A 19,380-nucleotide genomic window follows, 5' to 3' on the forward strand; every position below is an offset into this window, starting at 1 on the left:
AGTTAATTGCCGCCTTTATGTTGGCGGGCCCGCTTCCGACTTTTGTGTATGCCCGCCGACTGAAATGTCACATGAGCATGGGATGATGTCAGGGAGAAGGCGGGATATCACGCCCGATTGGGTCGGGCGTGCGTCCGCCTGCCCGATCAGCATAACGTTCAGCCCCTATGTTTCTATTTCTCCATTCTGGCTCTGTCTGAAGACCTTTACAATGTTTAAAGTTCAGCCCTCACAGGATCCTTTAAATAGTTGAGCTGAAATATATCGATGCGGGGTTGTCATCATGCCTGCTCGCTTGAAATTCCTGAAGTCAGATGCAGTTGCAGTGACTGCGTTTTAAAAAAATGCTTCACTAAAAATTTAGCCTTCCTGATGAACTGCCGCTGACCCTACTATGAGCAGGTCAGCAAGTTAGAATCCAGCCCTTCATGATAACTCAGTCATTTTGGAAAAGAAAATGCATGTGCAAAAGACAAAGGGCAGATTTTATGGTCCCCTGCCAGCAGGTGTGCAGGCCTGTAAAATAGATAGATTGGGGAGCTGGGATTGTTCTCATGAGAGAAAAGAAGGTTGAGAGGAGATTTGATAAATGTGTCCAAAATCACGAGGGATCTGAACAGAGTAGATAGGGAGAAACTGTTTCCGTTGGTGGAGGGATCAATAACCAGAAAACACAGATTTGGTGAATGGCAGATGAACCAAAGGTGACACGAGTAACAACTTTTTTTAAGCAGTGAGTGGTTTGGATTTGGGATGCAATGCCTGAGAGCGTGATGGAGGCAGGTTCAATCATGCTCTCAAAAGTGAATTGGTTAGGTAGCTGAAGTTTTTTTTTAAAAATACAGATTTACAGATAATAGACAAGGGAGTGGGACTACCTGAGTAGCTCTTGCAAAGAGCCAGCATTGACATGATAGGCCCAATAGCCTCTTGTGTTGTAACCATTCTATGATTCTATGAACATGATGGCAGCAACAACAGCTGCGCTGAAACTGCTGTGCTGGAGGACCACGTGAAATTAAACCACTTGTGTGATCAGGACATGAATGACCTAGCTGCTATGGCATTGGTGCACTAATAATAGTGCTGGAGCAAGGTGAGAATGCAGGGAAATTGGTATTGATAAGTCAGGGAGGGCAGCGAGATGATTGATATCAGGTGGGTGGTGGCCAGCAGCAGCCTCAGCAATCCTGCTCCTCCTGACTTACCACATTCTGCTAAGTAAAAGCTTATTTAAATTACCTTTTTGCTGGCATCCTCCAGTGATGCTCTTGGGGACTTCTAGTATGGCTGATTTTAACTTGAAAAAAACTGTACGCAGTGCATGTTGTGCGCAGACACAATCCAATTCTCCAAATGTGTGTGAAACAGGCAATAGGCCTTCTGTTGTATAGACAATGGAGCTAGCACGAGTTTAAGTAGGAGCTGTGGACAATTCTAGAGTGTCCTTAACAATTTGACATGTGGCATTCTCTTGCTGTGGACTGTGCTGTTGCATGATTCACACAACTGGATCCTTCAGCTTATGTTTTTAACCAGATAAATGGAGGCTGCATGATCAACTATCCAGAACTTAGTGTAGAGTGAAATAATGGCTCCAAATTAGTATTCAGACAGACCTTACACTATTAGGGCATTGTTGAACAGGTTGTGATTCCTGGAGATTCTTTGACAACCATAATGAAGAATATCAATTTGGCTTGCTTATTCAGAAAAAATGTCTTTTTGATAGCTTTCTTCTTCTTAAAAACAAAATCTAGAATAAGTACACAGTGTGTCAAATTATAAATATTCTATTAATAATGATGTATTGTCAATGTCCCTTCATAAACACTCCTATTGTATGGTTTGTGACTTGTGTTATGGGTCTACCACAACTATAAAACAACATCATTATTTACAATGTTTTATTTTAATATAATAGAAATAATTGTTGATGGGGTGTTTATCTTTTGTGACCCATTTTTTCAAATTTAATGCTCAGTGAAAATGAGGAACATTCTAGCATTGCACAATATATGGGTCAATTTTTTTGACAATAGAATCTCTGGTTGTGATTAGAAATTCACAGAGAACATTAAACTTCAACAATTAATCATTGTTGCTCATGTTATAGTGGAGAGGGAAATAGCAGAATAAAAGGCAATGGTACCTTTGCAGTTCAGGGGAAAGGGACACAAGACCAACAGGGACACAAGACTAACAGGAACAACATCTAGAGGTGGGGCTGTGAGATAACACCAAAGCAAGCTGGACAGGCAAAAGCCATAACAAAAAATGGTCAATTGGTAAGTGTAATGAGAAAACCAGGCCTAGCGGCACATACCAGTCACCATGATGATTGATGCTGGCGTAGATCAACTGACTAATGGAAGAAGAACCAAATTTGAAGATCAAGAGAGGTAACTAAAGTGCCCAGTGAGTCCAGAATGACATCTCAGACTATCATAGCCCATGCTAACCCCTTAGGAACTGGATTAGTACTCTCTAAATTCACTTCATATAGCACTTTATGTCCATCAGGTAGAGACTTTTATCAGTCTGGAATGGATTCAAACACAGATCCCAGAGAGAAGGGAACCTAATGTATGTATTTTAGTTTTGTTTTTAATTTCTAATTTGATGTTATACATCATGTCCAGTGAATAGAATGCTTTTTCATTTTAAAGTATGCATCAACAGTCTCACGTTAGGAAGGCAGAGAATCAAGGGGTAGAATCTTCGGCTCAGCAAGCAGGGGCGGGGCCCAGCTCACCGAGGCATAAAATGACACGCGGTGACGTTGGGCGTCCATCCTGGCGTCGCCGCTTGTCATTTAGATTTTCAGTTTGCTGCGCACCCACCAAATTGTCAAAAGCCCATTAAGGCCTATTTAAAAAGTCAGTAAAACCATTAACTGAGCTGCCTATCCAACCTGCCCAGGTGGCCTTTGCATTTCTCATGGAACCTCATCCACAGCCGGCATGAGGTTTCATGAACGTTTTTAAAGTGTTTGAAAATTTTTTAATAAAATTAATGGACATGTCCCAGCTCATGTGACAGTTTCACATGAGGGGACATGTCGTTAAAATTTTCTTTTACCTTTATTCAACGTCTTATAAATGAAAGTAATCTCCCTGAGGCACATCTGTGCCCCAGGGAGATTTCTGCGCTCTTGCATGCCCATGTGTGAAAGAGCACACTCACCAACTCAGGCAACACACCCCCACCCCCCCCTGCTGGCCCACACGGGGAGCGCTCAGTGCTGAGTGCATCATGTGGGCAGGCCTTAATTGGCCAACCCACGGAAAATGGCAGCACCCGGCAATTGGGGGAGCTGATCGGCTGCGCGGCTGCCCCTGCACAACCCCCCCCGCATCTCTCCCCCCGCCCCCCCCCCCCCCCCCCACCGATGGGGAGAAAATTCTCCCCAAGTGGTTTGCCTGTGGGAAAATATATCAGCAAACACAAGCTGAGGGCATGCAACTTCCTGATATGCGTTCCCAGCATTTACAGGAGTACAGAACAAAAAATGTCTACTGTAAGTTCTTCCAGTCCGAAGCAGCAGTGGCCAAGAACATATTGGTTCCAGAGTGGTAGGCTAGGAGGTGGGAGAGCCGGTGAATTCTGAGTAGCCACATTGGTAGGGCCATTTTACCAGCCTGGCTGTCTGCCGGCTGGGAGTGAACAGCTAAGTTAGCCAAATAAAAGCCCAATTAAGGTCTATCTTCCCACGTGGCAAACAAAATTCCAGTGGTGGAATGGCCCCCTGCAATGTGGAGAGGCCGGTAGCTGCATGGAGGCAGCATCCCAGTAGCTTCCTGGATGATGGGGAGTGTCGCACCTGGAAGCTCCATGGCCCAAGGAAGCAGTCACCTTTGGCAAAGGCCATTCTTGTTGCCCTGACACTGTGGCGAGAGGGGTTTTCCTTCCGATCGCCAGGGCCTTGCCTGCCTGGCACCAGCAGAGAAAAAGATTTTCTTGCTGCTCTGTTAAGGTATGTCAAAACAGAGGTGCTCTTTTATTCTTCTTGCAGCATCAGCTGCTGAGGCTGAAGAGGTACCGCCCCTCTGATTGGATGGCAGACCTGGCAACAGCAAATTAGAAGACCACAATTTGGAAGGTTGCCTCCATGGTCCCGCTGCCCATCAGTGTAGGCTTGGGAACCACACATGGTTCAGACAGTGGGACTTACTCATTTCCAGAAAAATTCTAGCCAATGTGATAGAACTCCAATGAGAAGTTTCTGCTGCATTTCTTGTACTATCTATCTTTGGACTCTTTGGGTAAGAGTGCCAATTTAATGGCAAAATATTGTTGAGTTGCGAGGAGATGTGTCCAAGCCTACGAGAAAATGGGTTCAGACTGGCCAAATTCAAATCATTAAAATAATCTTAAGTAGTATTTTATATGATGTCTGTCAGTTTGGAGCATGGTTAAAACAGGAATTAGCATATATATCTTAAAATCTGAGAGAGTTTAAAATATGCATGCTTTGTCATCACAGTAACACCCTCAGATTTTAACTGATACTTTAAAATAAGTATTTTATGGCTAAAAATAAACACAGAAGCCAATGTCCTAACATGATAGTTAAATAACGATCCTTTAAACTCCAGGAAGATTCAAGAAAACCAGTATTTAACTAACAATAAATAATTAACAGTTAGTATTGTGAACAGCTACACTTTAACACAGTAACCATTAAATGATTCCTCCAACATTATTTGTTCATCTACAGGTCACATAATGTATTAAACTTATGTAATATTTTAACTTTCGTTCAGTATGGCTAAGTCCATGGAGGCTAAGAGGTAGGGAAAAAACTTTATTATACATTTATTGTCCTGTGTGTGTGCACTTTTCATCTAATTAGTTACTTACCAAAGTGCGATTCACATTTTATAGCAGGAGGCGTTGCTTAGGATTCAAAATAAAATTCCAAAGTTCCAGAACATCACTCAGCGTCCTGCCCCAACAGGCAAAGCTTGGAACAGGAGAAACATTTCACCAAAAGTGAGAGTTTATTCTTATATTCATCTTTGCATTATTTAATCAATGTTGTTCCTCTCTGGTCTTTGCCAGACTATCTACTCAATATAAGAACAGAAAACGCTGGAAATTCTCAGCGGGTCAGACAGCATCTGTGGAGAAGGAAGTAGAGTTAACTTTTCAGGTTAATGACCTTTCAACAAAATGGAAATATTAGGATTTAAGCAAGTGAAATGGGGGAGGGTGGATAAAGAACAAAAGGGAAGATCGGTGATGGGGGAAAACAGGAGAGATTAAATGACAAAAGATTTGGTGGTATAACGCCAAAGGGAGAGCTAATGGAGTAAGTGAGGAAACAAAAGATGTGCCTGGGGGACGTGTGAATGGCAGGATGGTGAACAGCTGCACTAGTATACTCCTGCTCCTATTCTTGTGCTCTTGTCTCCTTGTGCCGCCTGAAAGCAAAAACAAGAGTAGAACAAATTAGAACTAAAATCTGGAAAGAAAATGGAATTAAAATGAGGGCAGAGATCACGGTCTGAAATTGTTCCACTCGTTGTTGAGTCAAGAAGGCTGTAAAGTGCCTGATCAAAGGACTAGGCACTGCTCCTTGAGCTTACATTGAGTTCCATTGAAAAACTGCAGGAGAATGAGGACAGAGATCAGCATGAGAACAAGATGGAGAATTAAAATGATAGGTGACCAGAATTGCAGAGTTACATTTACGGATTGAACAGTAGTATTCCACAAAGCGGTCACCCAATCTGCAATTGGTCTTCCCAATGTAGAGCAGACCAAATTGTGAGTTCCAATATGCTAAATGGAAAGAAGTACTTGTAATTCGTTTTTTCATCTGGAAGGGGTGTTTGGATCTTGGATAGCGAGGAGAGCATAGGTAAAAGAGCAGATGTATCTCCTGTGCTTGCTTATGGACTGAATGGAGCTGTACTGCAAACCAGTCACTGATCTGTGCTTGGTCTCCCCACTATAGCGTTGATAGTGTGGAGGTATACCTCAGTAGTAGAGGATTTGATGGGAGATGAAGAGGTTTCTGGTTTAAACCTAGATGATGTCTGTCATTATTTCAGCGAATCTCAAGTGCTGAATATGTTTGCCATTTCTCTTGCTGTATTGTCTTGAGAATTATTTTATTACATTATAATAGCAAATGCTCTGTGTTTTCAGATGGGGTGTCTCTAATTCTGTCGTCTTTTAATATTTTCACAACCTCTGGCCTTATCTGCTGGTGTACTTTAAATTTGTACGGTCTGTCCCTTCCTGCCACACTCAGATTATCAATTCCCTTATTGTACCCTGCTCTGTTACCTTGTCCTCTCTCTAATTTATCACATCTTCCCTCACTTGATGCCTCATCCCCACTATTTAGTTTAAAACCCTCTCTGCTGCCTTAGTTATACAACTCATCAGAACACTGATCAACCATGATTCAGGTGAAGACCATCCCAACGGTACAGCTCCCACTTTCCCCAATACTGGTGCCAGTAACCCATGAATTGAAACAAAAACAGAAAATGCTGGAAAAACTCAGTAGGTCTTGCAGCATCTGTGGAGAGAGAAACAGAGTTAATGTTTTGAGTCCGTATGATCTTTCTTCTCTGAAAGATTTCCAGTATCTCAGTACTTTGCTTTTACCCATGAATTGAAACCCACTTCTCCCACACCAGTCTTTGAGCCACGCATTTATCTCTTTCACCTTATTTACCCTTTTTCAGTTTGCTTGTGGCTCAGATAATAATCCAGAGATTATTAGCTTTGAGGTCCTGCTTTTTAAATTAGTCCCTGGATGCTCATAGTCTCTAAGCAGAACTTCTTTTAGTCTTACCTATGTCATTGGCACCTATGTGAACCATAATAACTTGATCCTTTCCCTCCCACTGCATGTTCCTCTCCAGCCTAGAGCAGATTTCCCCAATCTTGGCACTGGACAATTGTGTCTATCCCCCTGATTATGCACTCTGCTACTATCATTACATGCCTATTATCTCAACCTGCTTTAATGGCTTCCTGTACCAAGGTGCCATGGCCAGTATACTTATCCAGCCTCTAGCCCCTACTTTCATCCAAACAGTCTGCGAGGATCTCTAACCTGTTGGACAATTGCAAGGGCTGCGACTCCTCCACTTTTACCTTCTCTATCCGTAAACCTGCCATGCTCACAGTGAGTCAACCAAATCCAATATGTGGCTCCAGAGCGGACTGACCAGGTTCTGAGGAAAATCAATGTGTGATGTCACAGGAAAACAGGTAGTTGATTCTCTCCCATTCTTTTAGGTGTTGCTGCCTGTCTCTGGGTCCTCCTCCTCCTATTTTAGGTGCTGCTGTGTGTCTCCGGGTCCTCCTCTCTCTCACTCTTTTTCATGTAAGAAAACTAGAATTAACAATCATAGTATGTTTTAGCTTAATCATGTGTTTGCTTGTATACTGTATCTAATTCAGATAAAATGATAATGCAGACCATCTTGGAAATGACATTCGGGTCAGTTTAAATGTCTGTCTGTCTATCCGTCTGTCTGTCTGTCACACAGCCAAGTAATAGCCTTGCCAGTGGCTAGGTGGAGTTCTTTATGCCCGGCTTCAAAATATTCAGTGGACACTCCTCGACAATGTGGATCATTGTTTGGACTGCAACACATCTGCAGCAAGGATGGTCTTGGTGATCCCACTGATGTTGAATGGCTGCACAGAGACCTTGGCCAGATTAGAAACGGTTTAAAAGGAATCACTGTCGCCATGGAAGATCAAAGCTGGGTGGATGAGCAGTGGGGTTTACACTGAGAGGATGGCTTTTGGTGGATATTTTTCTCCTGCCAATCTTCCTGCCATATCTCCTCAGCTGTTGCTCCTTGGTATAGTGGGTTTAACCATATAGAGTGGTGTGAGGGAAGCGTACTGCTGGTGGGTTGAGGAGGTCATTGCATAAGGGCAGTCTTGGGTTGGAGCAGAATCTTCTTCAGGAGCATGCCTGTTGCAATTACCCTCCTGATGTGGGGGGGTGGGCATCAGTGTTGCTCAGGACTGGGAGTCAGGAGAGCTGAGGTGGCTGAAGAGTACCTGTGATGTTGCACATCAATAAGTTTGGTCTGGGAAGATTGGTACCATACTTGGGTGCAGTATTCTGCAGTTGAGTAGATTATGGCAAGAGCAGAGATCCTTAATATCTGGCCTGTGATTCCCATGAGGTACCAGGCAGTTTACACAGGACGTTGTTATGGGTTTTAATTTTTTCTGTTCTCTTGTCAGTCAGCTAATGTTTCAGGAGTGACCCTACACTATTTATGATTTCTTATAATTGTACATGGGTTTTGTGATAAAGCTCCATATTTTATATATTCATTTCAATTTTCAATGTTGTGATTAGTGATTTTCAAGACAGTGATATTTTCCTCATTTGTTTTGGTGTCAAATAGAACTTATTGAATCTTTCAGTTAGATTGCAAATTAAATATTAACTTGTTTAATAGGATTGAACCATCTGTTGTATAGTAATTTTTTTTACATAAGCATTTTCCAGTGCAGGTTAAAGTTTAAACCCCATCTTATGAAAACGATTGGTAGGATTTTCTCTGCAGGCTTCAAAACTCTGCTGTCAGGCTCAAATGAGGGTCAGAAGCCCATGCTGTGTGGGGAACAGTCACTCATTGTGATTTCCCCGAATTGACCTATTCATGGCCAGAGGATTGAGTCATGTTCAATTCAGGATAGCAGGCGAGATCTCCAACACTGAAAATGCATCAGCATGCAATGGCAACTAAATAAGGGAAACGGGCTCTCAGGATGGAGGCACCCACTCTCCAAATTTTTGAAATTTCAAAAAAGCCCTTATCATTTGGACCATCCACAGGGTGGCATGCAACTGCAGCTGAAGCCCCAAGCAAACAAGGAGGCTTCTAAGCCTGCCTGTAGCACAACCCCACACCTGTTCTGCCACGTGGAGGCACTCTCCAGGCAGCTACACTCTTCCCCGGGACCTGGAGGCCTACGGGATTTATAATATGCCTTAACAGACTATTAACAAGGTTAATTGACTATCTCTTGCTTGTGGACAGGTAACCATGCTGGACTTGGGGGCAGGCTGAAGCCAGGGAACTGGCAGCCAGTCAGTGGCACAAAATCCCATGTCCACCTGCCTTCATAACCATCCCTATTAGGGCCTACAAATTCAGTGCCAAGTAGTGAAAAATAAATATAGTGAATGGCTATTTTGAAGTTGTAATGTATGCAGGCTTACTGTAAGGACTTCTGGATTAATCTGATACAAGTATTTTGCATGACTCCAAAAACAACTAAGTATAAGAGCAATGCCAAATGACAATTGTGTATCAAACATGGCTGGCCTCTGAATCATAAGGTTTCAGGTTCAAGTCCCACTCTAGCGCTTGCATACAAAAATCAAAGCTGACACTCCAATGTAGTACTGAGGAAGTGCTGCACTGCTGCTGGTGCTATCTTACAGGTGAGCTGTTAAACCGAGGCCACATCTGCTTGCTTGGATGGATGCAAAAGAAACCATGGTACTATTTAAAAGAAGAGCAGGAGAGCAGTGTCCTGGCCAAAATGTATCCCTCCATCAGCTTCATAAAAAGAGATTATCATTATCACATTGCTGGTTGTGGGAGTTTGCTGTGTGCATATTGGCTGCTGTGTTTCTTCCGTTACAACAGAAGCTACACTTCAAAAAGTACTTAATTGACTGTAAAGTGCCATGAGTTGTTTGGTGATTAAGTAAAGGGTTTTATAAATACAATTCTTTCTTTCTTTCTAGCAACATTAAGTAACTTACTACTCCATCAATATTTTTTAGAATCAAGCAATCAAAAACAAAAATGTCCAACCCTGACAGTTGCTTTACTCTACTTCTGTTTTGATTTTATCATCCATGTTTATGCAGCAAGTACTGATGACATATCAGAGAGGTCTACTGAGCCTAATAACTTGAAAGATCTGAACTAGCCTATAGTCTAACCTAGTTGAAAGGAGGTCTTGTGGCACAACGGATAGTGCCCCTGCTTCTGAGCTAGTAACTCTGGGTTAAAGTCCCACTTCAAGCCAAGGAAGTTGCGTTTTTAACACAGCCAAACAGGCTGATTCCTAGTCAGCTGTGTGATGGAAAGGAAGTTGGAGCCCGCGCCATTACTATCCTTAGTTCCAAACTACAACATGCAGCAACTTGGACTCCCTGAGCAAACTGTAACCCACAGGTTACAGGATCATTATGTTGTTTGTGTACCTTGTAATGTTAACTGTCACTTATCTTACACCACTAGGCTGATTAACTCTTCAAAACAAGATACATAAAGACGATTTTATCAGTGCTCACCATTAATTCAAAATTTTAGAAACCGAACAGAAGGAGATGGAAGAGAAACTCAGGGGCTGTTGAATTTATTAATAATTTTGTAGTGGATGTCCCATCAATTCTGTGCAATGAACTGAGGATAGAGCAGGCTGTTCTGAATTGAGGCTATTTTTCAAATTTGAGTATTCTATAACCTTGTTTTGTGCCATTTGAAGCATTTGGAAACCTGCTGTTTCCTAGGTTCAGACTAATGAGGAAGTCTTAATGAATCCAAACACAGTGAAGGTGCCATTGACTGGTATCCCATTATGTGTTAATGCATCCTACGTCCTTCAACAAAGGCTTCAAATAAATTTGAACCTAAAGAGGTTGCATTTTTATCCAAGTTCTTCCAATTGCCTGCATTGTTTCTACAAAGGTTCCTTGCAAGCTAAAGGGAACTGATGAATGTTTGGGAGCACTCCCAAGAAAATTGAACAGAACATAGCAACCAAATTATTTTTAAGGGTTTATTTGTTCTTGGAAAATATTGTCCATATTAAGCTGAGGAAATGATCAAAGTGTTGAAATTATATGGGCAAGAGAATAAAGAAAGTAGAGCAGGAATTGAAGCCAACTTTTCCAATGCTATAATATAGAAAGTTAAAAAAGAAAGTGAGTGAAAGGTAGTAAACAGAGTGTGGCTTCGTCCTTTGTGTAAACATCATGATATTATAACTTTGCTTGTCCTTATTTATTCTTTGACCAGGTTTCGGCTTGCCCTGAAAAATGGCGAGAAAGACGTTTTCTAACTTGGAAATAATGCTTATAGTTTTGTTCATCTTAGTGGTTATTGTGGCCGTTGTTTTAATTGCACTTTTAGCCACTAATCAACCGGGAACTACTTGCAAAGGTAAAGTGAAAAGAATTCAGAGATATTCTGCGTTATTAATCATTTAATTTTCTTTATTGTAGTTTCATAACAAAGCAATTATGCAATATAGTCATTTGGTGGTACAGAACTTGAGTGTTGCTGAAAAAAGAGACACGTCTATGTTTTTTGTCTTTCATTCATCAGGACACTTACAAGAAATACCAATATAAGGGGGAAAACAACAATTTATGCTATATGTGAAGAAAGTGCTCATTTGTTGGCAAGTGGCATTGCCATGGAAAATGTACAACTGTTGGTGACTGACAGTGAGCTGCCAAGCATTGTTTGAAACTTAAACCAGGCAGCTTGACCCTGATTGGTCAAGGCATTGCCCTGAGGAATGAGTCAGCGAATGGTTGTCACTTGGAAAAACTCAGCAGGTCTGGCAGCATTGGCGGAGAAGAAAAGGGTTGATGTTTCGAGTCCTCATGACCCTTCCACAGAACTGAGTGAATATAAGGAGAGGGGTGCAATATAAGCTGGTTTAAGGTTGGGGGGGGTGGTGGGGGGGAGAGGTTGGGGGGGGGTGGTGGTGGTGTGGTTGTAGGGACAAGCAAGCAGTGATAGGAGCAGATAATCAAAGGTGTCGCAGACAAAAGAACACAGGTGTTGAAGGTGGTGATATTATCTAAACGAATGTGCTAATTAAGAATGGATGGTAGGGCACTCAAGGTACAGCTCTAGTCGGGGTGGGGTGGAAAGACTAGCAGGGCATAAAAGATTTAAAAATAGTGGAAATAGGTGGGAAAAGAAAAATCTATATAAATTATTGAAAAAAAACAAAAGGAAGGGGGAAGAAACAGAAAGAGGGTGGGGATGAAGGAGCGAGTTCAAGATCTAAAGTTGTTGAATTCAATATTCAGTCCGGAAGGCTGTAAAGTGCCTGGTCGGAAGATGTGGTGCTGTTCCTCCAGTTTGCGTTGGGCTTCACTGGAACAATGCAGCAAGCCAAGGACAGACATGTGGGCAAGAGAGCAGGGTGGAGTGTTAAAATGGCAAGCGAGAGGGAGGTTTGGGTCATTCTTGCGGACAGACCGCAGGTGTTCTGCAAAGCGGTCGCCCAGTTTATGTTTGGTCTCTCCAATGTAGAGGAGACCGCATTGGGACCTCTACTGACCCCAACCTCGTGGAGGCTGAGTGTCAACTCGCAGACACTTCCTCCTATCTCTCCCATGACCCCACCACTGAACATCAAGCCATTGTTTCCAGACTGTCACTGACCTCATCTCCTCTGGAGATCTTCCTCCCACAGCTTCCAACTTCATAGTCGCCCAACCTCAGATGGCCCACTTCTACCTCCTACCCAAAATCCACAAACAGAACTGTCCCGGTAGACTGATTGTATTCAGCCTGCTCCTGCCCCACGGAACTCATTTCTCGTTATCTTGACTCCCTTCTCTCTCCCCTTGTCCAGTCCCTTCCCACCTACATCCGTGATTCCTCTGACACCTTACATCGCATCAACAATTTCCTGTTCCCTGGCCCCAACCGCTTCCTCTTCACCATGGACGTCCAATCCCTCTACACCTCCATCCCCCACCAGGATGGTCTGAGGGCCCTTAGCTTCTTCCTCGAACAGAGGCCTGAACAATCCCCATCCACCACTTCTCTCCTCCATCTGCTGAACTTGTTCTCACACTGAACAATTTCTGCTTTAACTCCTCTCACTTCCTCCAAATAAAAGGTGTGGCTATGGGTACACGCATGGGCCCCAGCTATGCCTGTCTCCTTATGGGGTATGTGGAACATTCCTTGTTCCAGTCTTACTCCGGCCCCCTTTCACAACTCTTTCTCTGGTACATCGATGATTACTTCGGTTCTGCTTCATGCTCTCGTTGGGACTTGGAAAAATTTATTAATTTTGCTTCCAATCTCCACCCCTCCATCATTTTCATCATGGTCCATCTCTGACACTTCCCTTCCCTTCCTTGACCTCGTTGTCTCAATCTCTGGTGATAGACTGTCCACCAATATCCATTACAAGCCTACCGACTCCCACAGCTACCTAGACTATAGCTCCTCACACCCCGCTTCCTGTAAGGACTCCATCCCATTCTCTCAGTTCCTTCGCCTCCGTTGCATCTGTTTTAATGATGCTACCTTCAAAAACAGTTCCTCTGACATGTCCTCCTTCTTCCTTAATCGAGGTTTTCCACCCTCGGTTGTTGACAGGGCCCTCAACTGTGTCCGGCCCATCTCCCGCGCATCCGCCCTCACGCCTTCTTCTCCCTCCCAGAAACATGATAGGGTCCCCCTTGTCCTCACTTATCACTCCACCAACCTCCACATCCAAAGGATCATCCTCCGCCATTTCCGCCAATTCCAGCATGATGCCACCACCAAGCACATCTTCCCTTCACTCCCCTGTCGGCATTCCGTAGGGATCGTTCCCGCCGGGACACCCTGGTCCACTCCTCCATCACCCCCTACTCCTCAACCCCCACCTATGGCAACTCCCCATGCCCACACAAAAGATGCAACACCTGCCCCTTCACTTCCTCTCTCCTCACCGTCCAAGGGCCCAAACATTCCTTTCAAGTGAAGCAGCATTTCATTTGCATTTCCCCCAACTTAGTCTACTGCATTCATTGCTCCCAATGCGGTCTTCTCTACATTGGATGACCTCTAAACTGGGTGACCGCTTTGCAGAACACCTGCAGTCTGTCCGCAAGAATGACCCAAACCTCCCTGTCGCTTGCCATTTTAACATTCCACCCTGCTCTCTTGCCCACCTGTCTGTCCTTGGCTTGCTGCATTGTTCCAGTGAAGCTCAACGCAAACTGGAGGAACAGCACCTCATCTTCCGACTAGGTACTTTACAGCCTTCCGGACTGAATATTGAATTCAACAACTTTAGATCTTGAACTCCCTCCTTTATCCCCACCCGCTTTCTGTTTCTTCCCCCTTCCTTTTGTTTTTTCCAGTAATTTATATAGATTTTTCTTTTCCCACCTATTTCCATTATTTTTAAATCTTTTATGCCCTACTAGTCTTTCCACCCCACCCCCACTAGAGCTATACCTTGAGTGCCCTACCATCCATTCTTAATTAGCACATTCGTTTAGATAATATCACCACCTTCAACACCTCTGTGTTCTTCTGTCTGTGACATCTTTTGATTATCTGCTCCTATCACTACTTGCTTGTCCCTACAACCACACCCCACCCCCTCCACTTCTCCACCCCCCGCAACCTTAAACCAGCTTATATTTCACCCCTCTCCTTATATTCACTCAGTTCTGTGGAAGGGTCATGAGGACTCGAAACATCAACTCTTTTCTTCTCCGCCGATGTTGCCAGACCTGCTGAGTTTTTCCAGGTAATTCTATTTTTGTTTTGGATTTCCAGCATCCGCAGTTTTTTGTTTTTATCTATAATGGTTGTCACTTATTTTGTTTAGCTGAGACAGGCACAATGTGTGTACATGTTCTTTCTGTCTGCAAAGAACAGGGTACTTTGCATTAATATATGTAGCTTCCAGTACATGCAGATGCACCACACTGCGAGCCCGAGTGCCAATCTTAAATTGGTTTTCAGCATAATTCTTAACACATGGAGGATTATTTAGCAAATGTTGTCCAATCTCAGAATCACATCTAAAGTTGGACACTGTGTTTTGAGTTTTGCAAGCACAGTCTGGTTGGGTACAGTCTGTACCCTACCCGTTGTGAACAGCGGCTGGGACATGCTGTTTGATACGATCCGCCAATCTGTGAGAAGTACGGCCGGCATACCTAGCATCACACTTTTTTTGCAAAAATATACTTTATTCATAAATCTTCAAAAACATTTCAAACCATTTCAAAATCACCATTACAAAAATACAATCAGGTTCAACTTTTACAACATGAATCACAAGGTATATCAGTACAAACAATGAATATTACAATCATTGGCAGACATTCATTTTAATCTGTACAGCCTGAGGGGCTCTTTACAGTTCCCAGCCCCCCAGTGCACTGTGGCAGAAAGGTCTTAAGCAGCAACCCTTCCCCATTGTGCCTTTGCGGCGGCTGCCCCAAGCTTAACTGTGTCCCTCAGCACGTAGTCCTGGACCTTGGAAAGTGCCAGTCTGCAACACTCGGTCAGGGACAACTCTTTGCACTGGAAAACCAACAAGTTTTGGGCAGACCAAAGAGCGTCTTTCACCGAGTTGATGATGCTCCAGCTGCAGCTGATGTTTGTCTCGGTGTGTGTCCCTGGGAACAGCCCGTAGAGCACAGGGTCCTCTGTCACAGAACTGCTCAGGATGAACCTCGACAGAAACCACTGCATCTCTCTCCAGACCTTCTTCGCAAAGACACAATCTACAAGGAGGTGAACAATGGTCTCTTCCCCACCACAGCCACCTCGAGGGCAACTTGCAGAGGAGGTGAGACTCCTGGCGTGTAGGAAGGATCTTACAGGGAGGGCCTTTCTCACCACCAGCCAAGCTACATCTTGGTGCTTGTTGGAAAGTTCTGGTGATGAGGCATTCTGCCAAATGACTTTGTCAGTCTGCTCAGGGAACCATCCCACAGGATCCACCCTCTCCTTTTCCCTCAGGGCCTTTAAGAAGTTACGTGCCGACCACTGCCTGATGGTCTTGTGGTCAAAGGTGTTTCTCTGCATAAATTTTCCCACGAGGGACAGGTGGTACGGCACGGTCCAACTACTTGGAGCGTTCCGCAGCATCGTGGCCAGACCCATCCTTCGCAACACCGGGGACAGGTAGAACCTCACCATGTAGAGACACTTGGTGCTTGCATACTGAGGGTCTACGCACCGCTTGATGCAGCCGCACACAAAGGTGGCCATCAGTATGAGGGCGATGTTGGGCACGTTTTTTCCCCCTTTATCTAGGGGCTTGTACATCGTGTCCCTGCGGACACGATCCATTTTCGACCTCCAGACAAAGCGGAAGATGGCTCGGATGATCGCCACCACAGTGTGGAATGGGCCAGACCTGCGCCATGTACAGCACAGCGAGAGTGCCTCACACCTGATGACCAGGTTCTTACCCGCAATGGAGAGGGAGCATCGCTCCCACATGCCCAGTTTCCTTTACACCATAGACACTCGCTCCTTCCAGTTTCTAATGCGTGCCCTGGTCCCTCCGAACCATATCCCCAGCATCTTCAGGCCATCAGCCCTGACAGTGAAGGGGACAAAGGATCGGTCAGCCCAGTTCCCAAAGAAGATGGCCTCGCTCTTCCCACAATTTACCTTGGCTCCCGAGGCCAGTTCGAACTGGTTGCAGATGTGGATAAGTCTGTGCACCGACAGCGGATCCAAGCAGAAAACGACGACATCATCCATGTACAGGGAGACTTTGATCTGAGTGCCTCCACTACCTGGGATCGTCACTCCTCTTATGCCCAGATCCTTCCTGATGGACTCAGCAAAGGGTTCTATGCAACACACGAAAAGAACAGGCGAGAGAGGGCAGCCCTGCCTGACTCCAGATTTAATAGGAAAGCTATCTGATTCCCACCCATTGATCAAGACTGCACTACTGATGTTAGTGTAGAGCAGTTGGATCCAATTGCGAATTTCCTCCCCAAACCCCATTTTGGAGAGCACATCCACCATGTAGGTGTGCGATATTCTGTCAAAGGCCTTCTCCTGATCCAGGCTGATGAGGCAGGTGTCTACACCCCTGTCCTGCACATAGGCAATCGTATCCCTGAGCAGCACGAGGCTGTCAGAGATCTTCCTGCCCGGCACAGTGCAGGTCTGGTCAGGGTGGATCACCAATTCCAGAGCGGATTTGACCCGATTGGCGATGACCTTGGACAGAATCTTATAGTCCACATTCAGCAGTGAAATGGGTCACCAATTTCTAATTTCCTCCCTTTCCCCCTTGTGCTTGTAGATGAGGGTGATAATGCCTTTCCTCATGGATTCTGACATACTGCCGGCCAGGAGCATACTGTCATACACTTCTAGCAGGTCTGGGCCGATCCAGTCCCACAGAGCCGAATACAACTCCGCCGGCAAGCCGTCGCTTCCGGGAGTCTTACTCTTCTCGAAGGACTCAAGGGCCTCAGTCAGTTCGTCAGGAGTTAGCACTTTGTCCAGACTCTCCTGTGTACTGTCACCTAAGACCTCCATGATAGAGGACAGGAAGGACTGGGAGGCCGTGCTGTCTGTGGGCTTCACGTCATACAATCCGGCATAAAAGGATTTGCTGATCCTCAAAATGTCAGACTGTGATGACTTTACTGAGCCATCTTCTTCCTTCAGGCTGCTAATCACAGAGCTCTCTCTGTGTACCTTTTGGAAGAAGAAACGTGATCATGTCTCGTCCTGCTCCACGGAGCGGACTCTGGAACGGAAGATGATCTTGGAGGCCTCCGAGGCAAAGAGCGAGGCTTGCTGGCTCTTCACCTCTTGGAGTTCCTCCTTGACATCGACCCCCATCGACCGCAGCCGGAGCAGATTCTGCATGTTTTTCTGGAGTCGGGACATTTCCCTCTGTTCCTTTCTAGCTTTCTGGGTGCCTTTGAGGATGAAAAACCTCTTGATGTTTCCCTTGATCGCCTCTCCAATCCTCTCCCCCTCTGGGGCGTTGCTGCTCCCGGCTTCCCAGAGCAGGGGTGCGCTGAGCGCCTCACTGTTCCCAGATTCCTGGGGTTGTGGTACACTGGCCTCTTCGGGTTGTGGGCAAAGTTGAGGTGCGCTGGTCTCCTCATTGTCTCCAATGTTCTAGAGCTCGGGTGTCTCATCCTCCAACTCCCTAGCATTTTGCCGCTTCTTCTGTTGGCGCTGCCCTGGCCCTTCTTCGTCCGAAGAGCTGCTGCTTTTGTTATCCGTGTCGGATAGGAGACGCATCTTGACTCTTGTCTGGGAAGTGGCTTGGTTTCTTTTTAGCCCCTTCTTCCTTTTGGCTCTCTTCACCAGCAGCCACTCCACCTGCTGCTTTCCCACTGCTGCCTCCTCCTCCTCCTGAGGAGTGGGAGGTTCAGGGGGCAGTGCTGTTGGTTGGCCGTCTGTTGCCCCAATGTTTTCCTCCACCTTGTCTCTCTCTGTGTCCTCCTTTGTCCCGTTGTTCTCCCTGGGGGCCTTGGTAGTTGGAGTGACACGAGGCATTTCTTCTGCTTTCCCCCTCGTTGGCTTTGGCTGCCTGTGCATAAGTACGGCAACGTTTGGGGCAGGTCTTGTAGAGGTGACTTGCCTCGCCACACAGGTTGCAGCACTTAGCCTGTTTACAATCTTTTGTCTGGTGCCCTTCCTGTTTGCAGTTCTTGCAGAGGACGGCACTGCAGTTGGCCGCCACATGACCAGACTTGCCGCATGAGCGACAAAGTTTGGGTTGCCCAGCATAGACAAGGTAGCCACGGCTTCCCCTAATAGCGTATCTGGAAGGGGGGTGGAAGACGGCTCCCTTACCGTCGGTCTTGAGCGTTACCTTAACCTGGCGTTGACATGTCCAGATCCCCAAATCATCTCTAACCTCGGTGCAGCTCCCAACCTTATCGAAGTACCTGGTAAGGAAGGTGAGCACGTCAGCGACAGGGACGTAGGGGTTGTACAGATGCACCGTCACAACCCGTTCTCATTCCAACGGCAGAGCAAAGAGCGGCTCCGCCGTCAGGATCTTCATTTCTGGCAGGTCTTTCTTTTCCTCAAACATCTTCAGGAGTTTGACACAAGCTGCCACTTGCTTGAAAGCCACATCAAAAAATCCAGCGCTGGGGAAATCCTGTAGGCAGTAGATCTTCGTAGCCTCGAAACCACACAGCTTGAATAGGATCCTCTTGGTGAAGAAGGTCCTATCCATTCCTGTTCCTTGCTCGCTGCCCTTCACCATGACTCGGATAGTGTTAGGTACCCCATAGTAAGGAGTTCGACTGGTTATAGCCATTGCTCTTTCCCTGGCAGAAACGCGATGAAGGTCTCTCCCCTGCCAGGTAAGCATACCTAGCATCACACTGGCACTGAAATTCATATTCATATTACTCATTTGTGTGATAGGCAGAATGTCTTTTTGGCTTGATGGCAGCATCCTGTTAACGGCAAACATCACTTGTGTTGCTACCGCATAGTAGCAAAGTGAAACAGCTAGTTTCACCTGTTGCTCAATTTTTTGAGATACCTTGCCCTTCCAGGGTAATCTGAGGTAGACTGGGCATTTTTCAGGGCCGAAAGTGATCGCCTTATGCCTGTGTATGAGTTTGTGGCTGCATATAACAACTTC

The 19,380-nt window shown here is 45.3% G+C and overlaps 1 protein-coding gene across 12 annotated transcripts in view; it reads left to right on the forward strand.

Annotated features, from left to right (window-relative positions):
* The window catches only part of si (sucrase-isomaltase (alpha-glucosidase)), a 243,278-nt gene that overhangs the window by 18,885 nt on the left and 205,013 nt on the right, over positions 1–19,380 (forward strand). For 6 of the 12 annotated variants that reach the window (XM_041216425.1, XM_041216411.1, XM_041216418.1 and 3 more), the window contains one exon: positions 11,037–11,180. In XM_041216425.1, the coding sequence (XP_041072359.1) occupies positions 11,057–11,180 (124 nt within the window). In that variant the 5' untranslated portion in view covers positions 11,037–11,056. Of the gene's footprint in view, positions 1–4,887; positions 4,996–7,309; positions 7,352–11,036; positions 11,181–19,380 lie in introns of those variants that run through there. The other 6 variants (XM_041216433.1, XM_041216392.1, XM_041216467.1 and 3 more) reach the window with 2 other exon arrangements.

This window comes from Carcharodon carcharias, chromosome 2, assembly GCF_017639515.1.
Source record: "Carcharodon carcharias isolate sCarCar2 chromosome 2, sCarCar2.pri, whole genome shotgun sequence".
NCBI classification, from domain to species: domain Eukaryota; kingdom Metazoa; phylum Chordata; class Chondrichthyes; order Lamniformes; family Lamnidae; genus Carcharodon; species Carcharodon carcharias.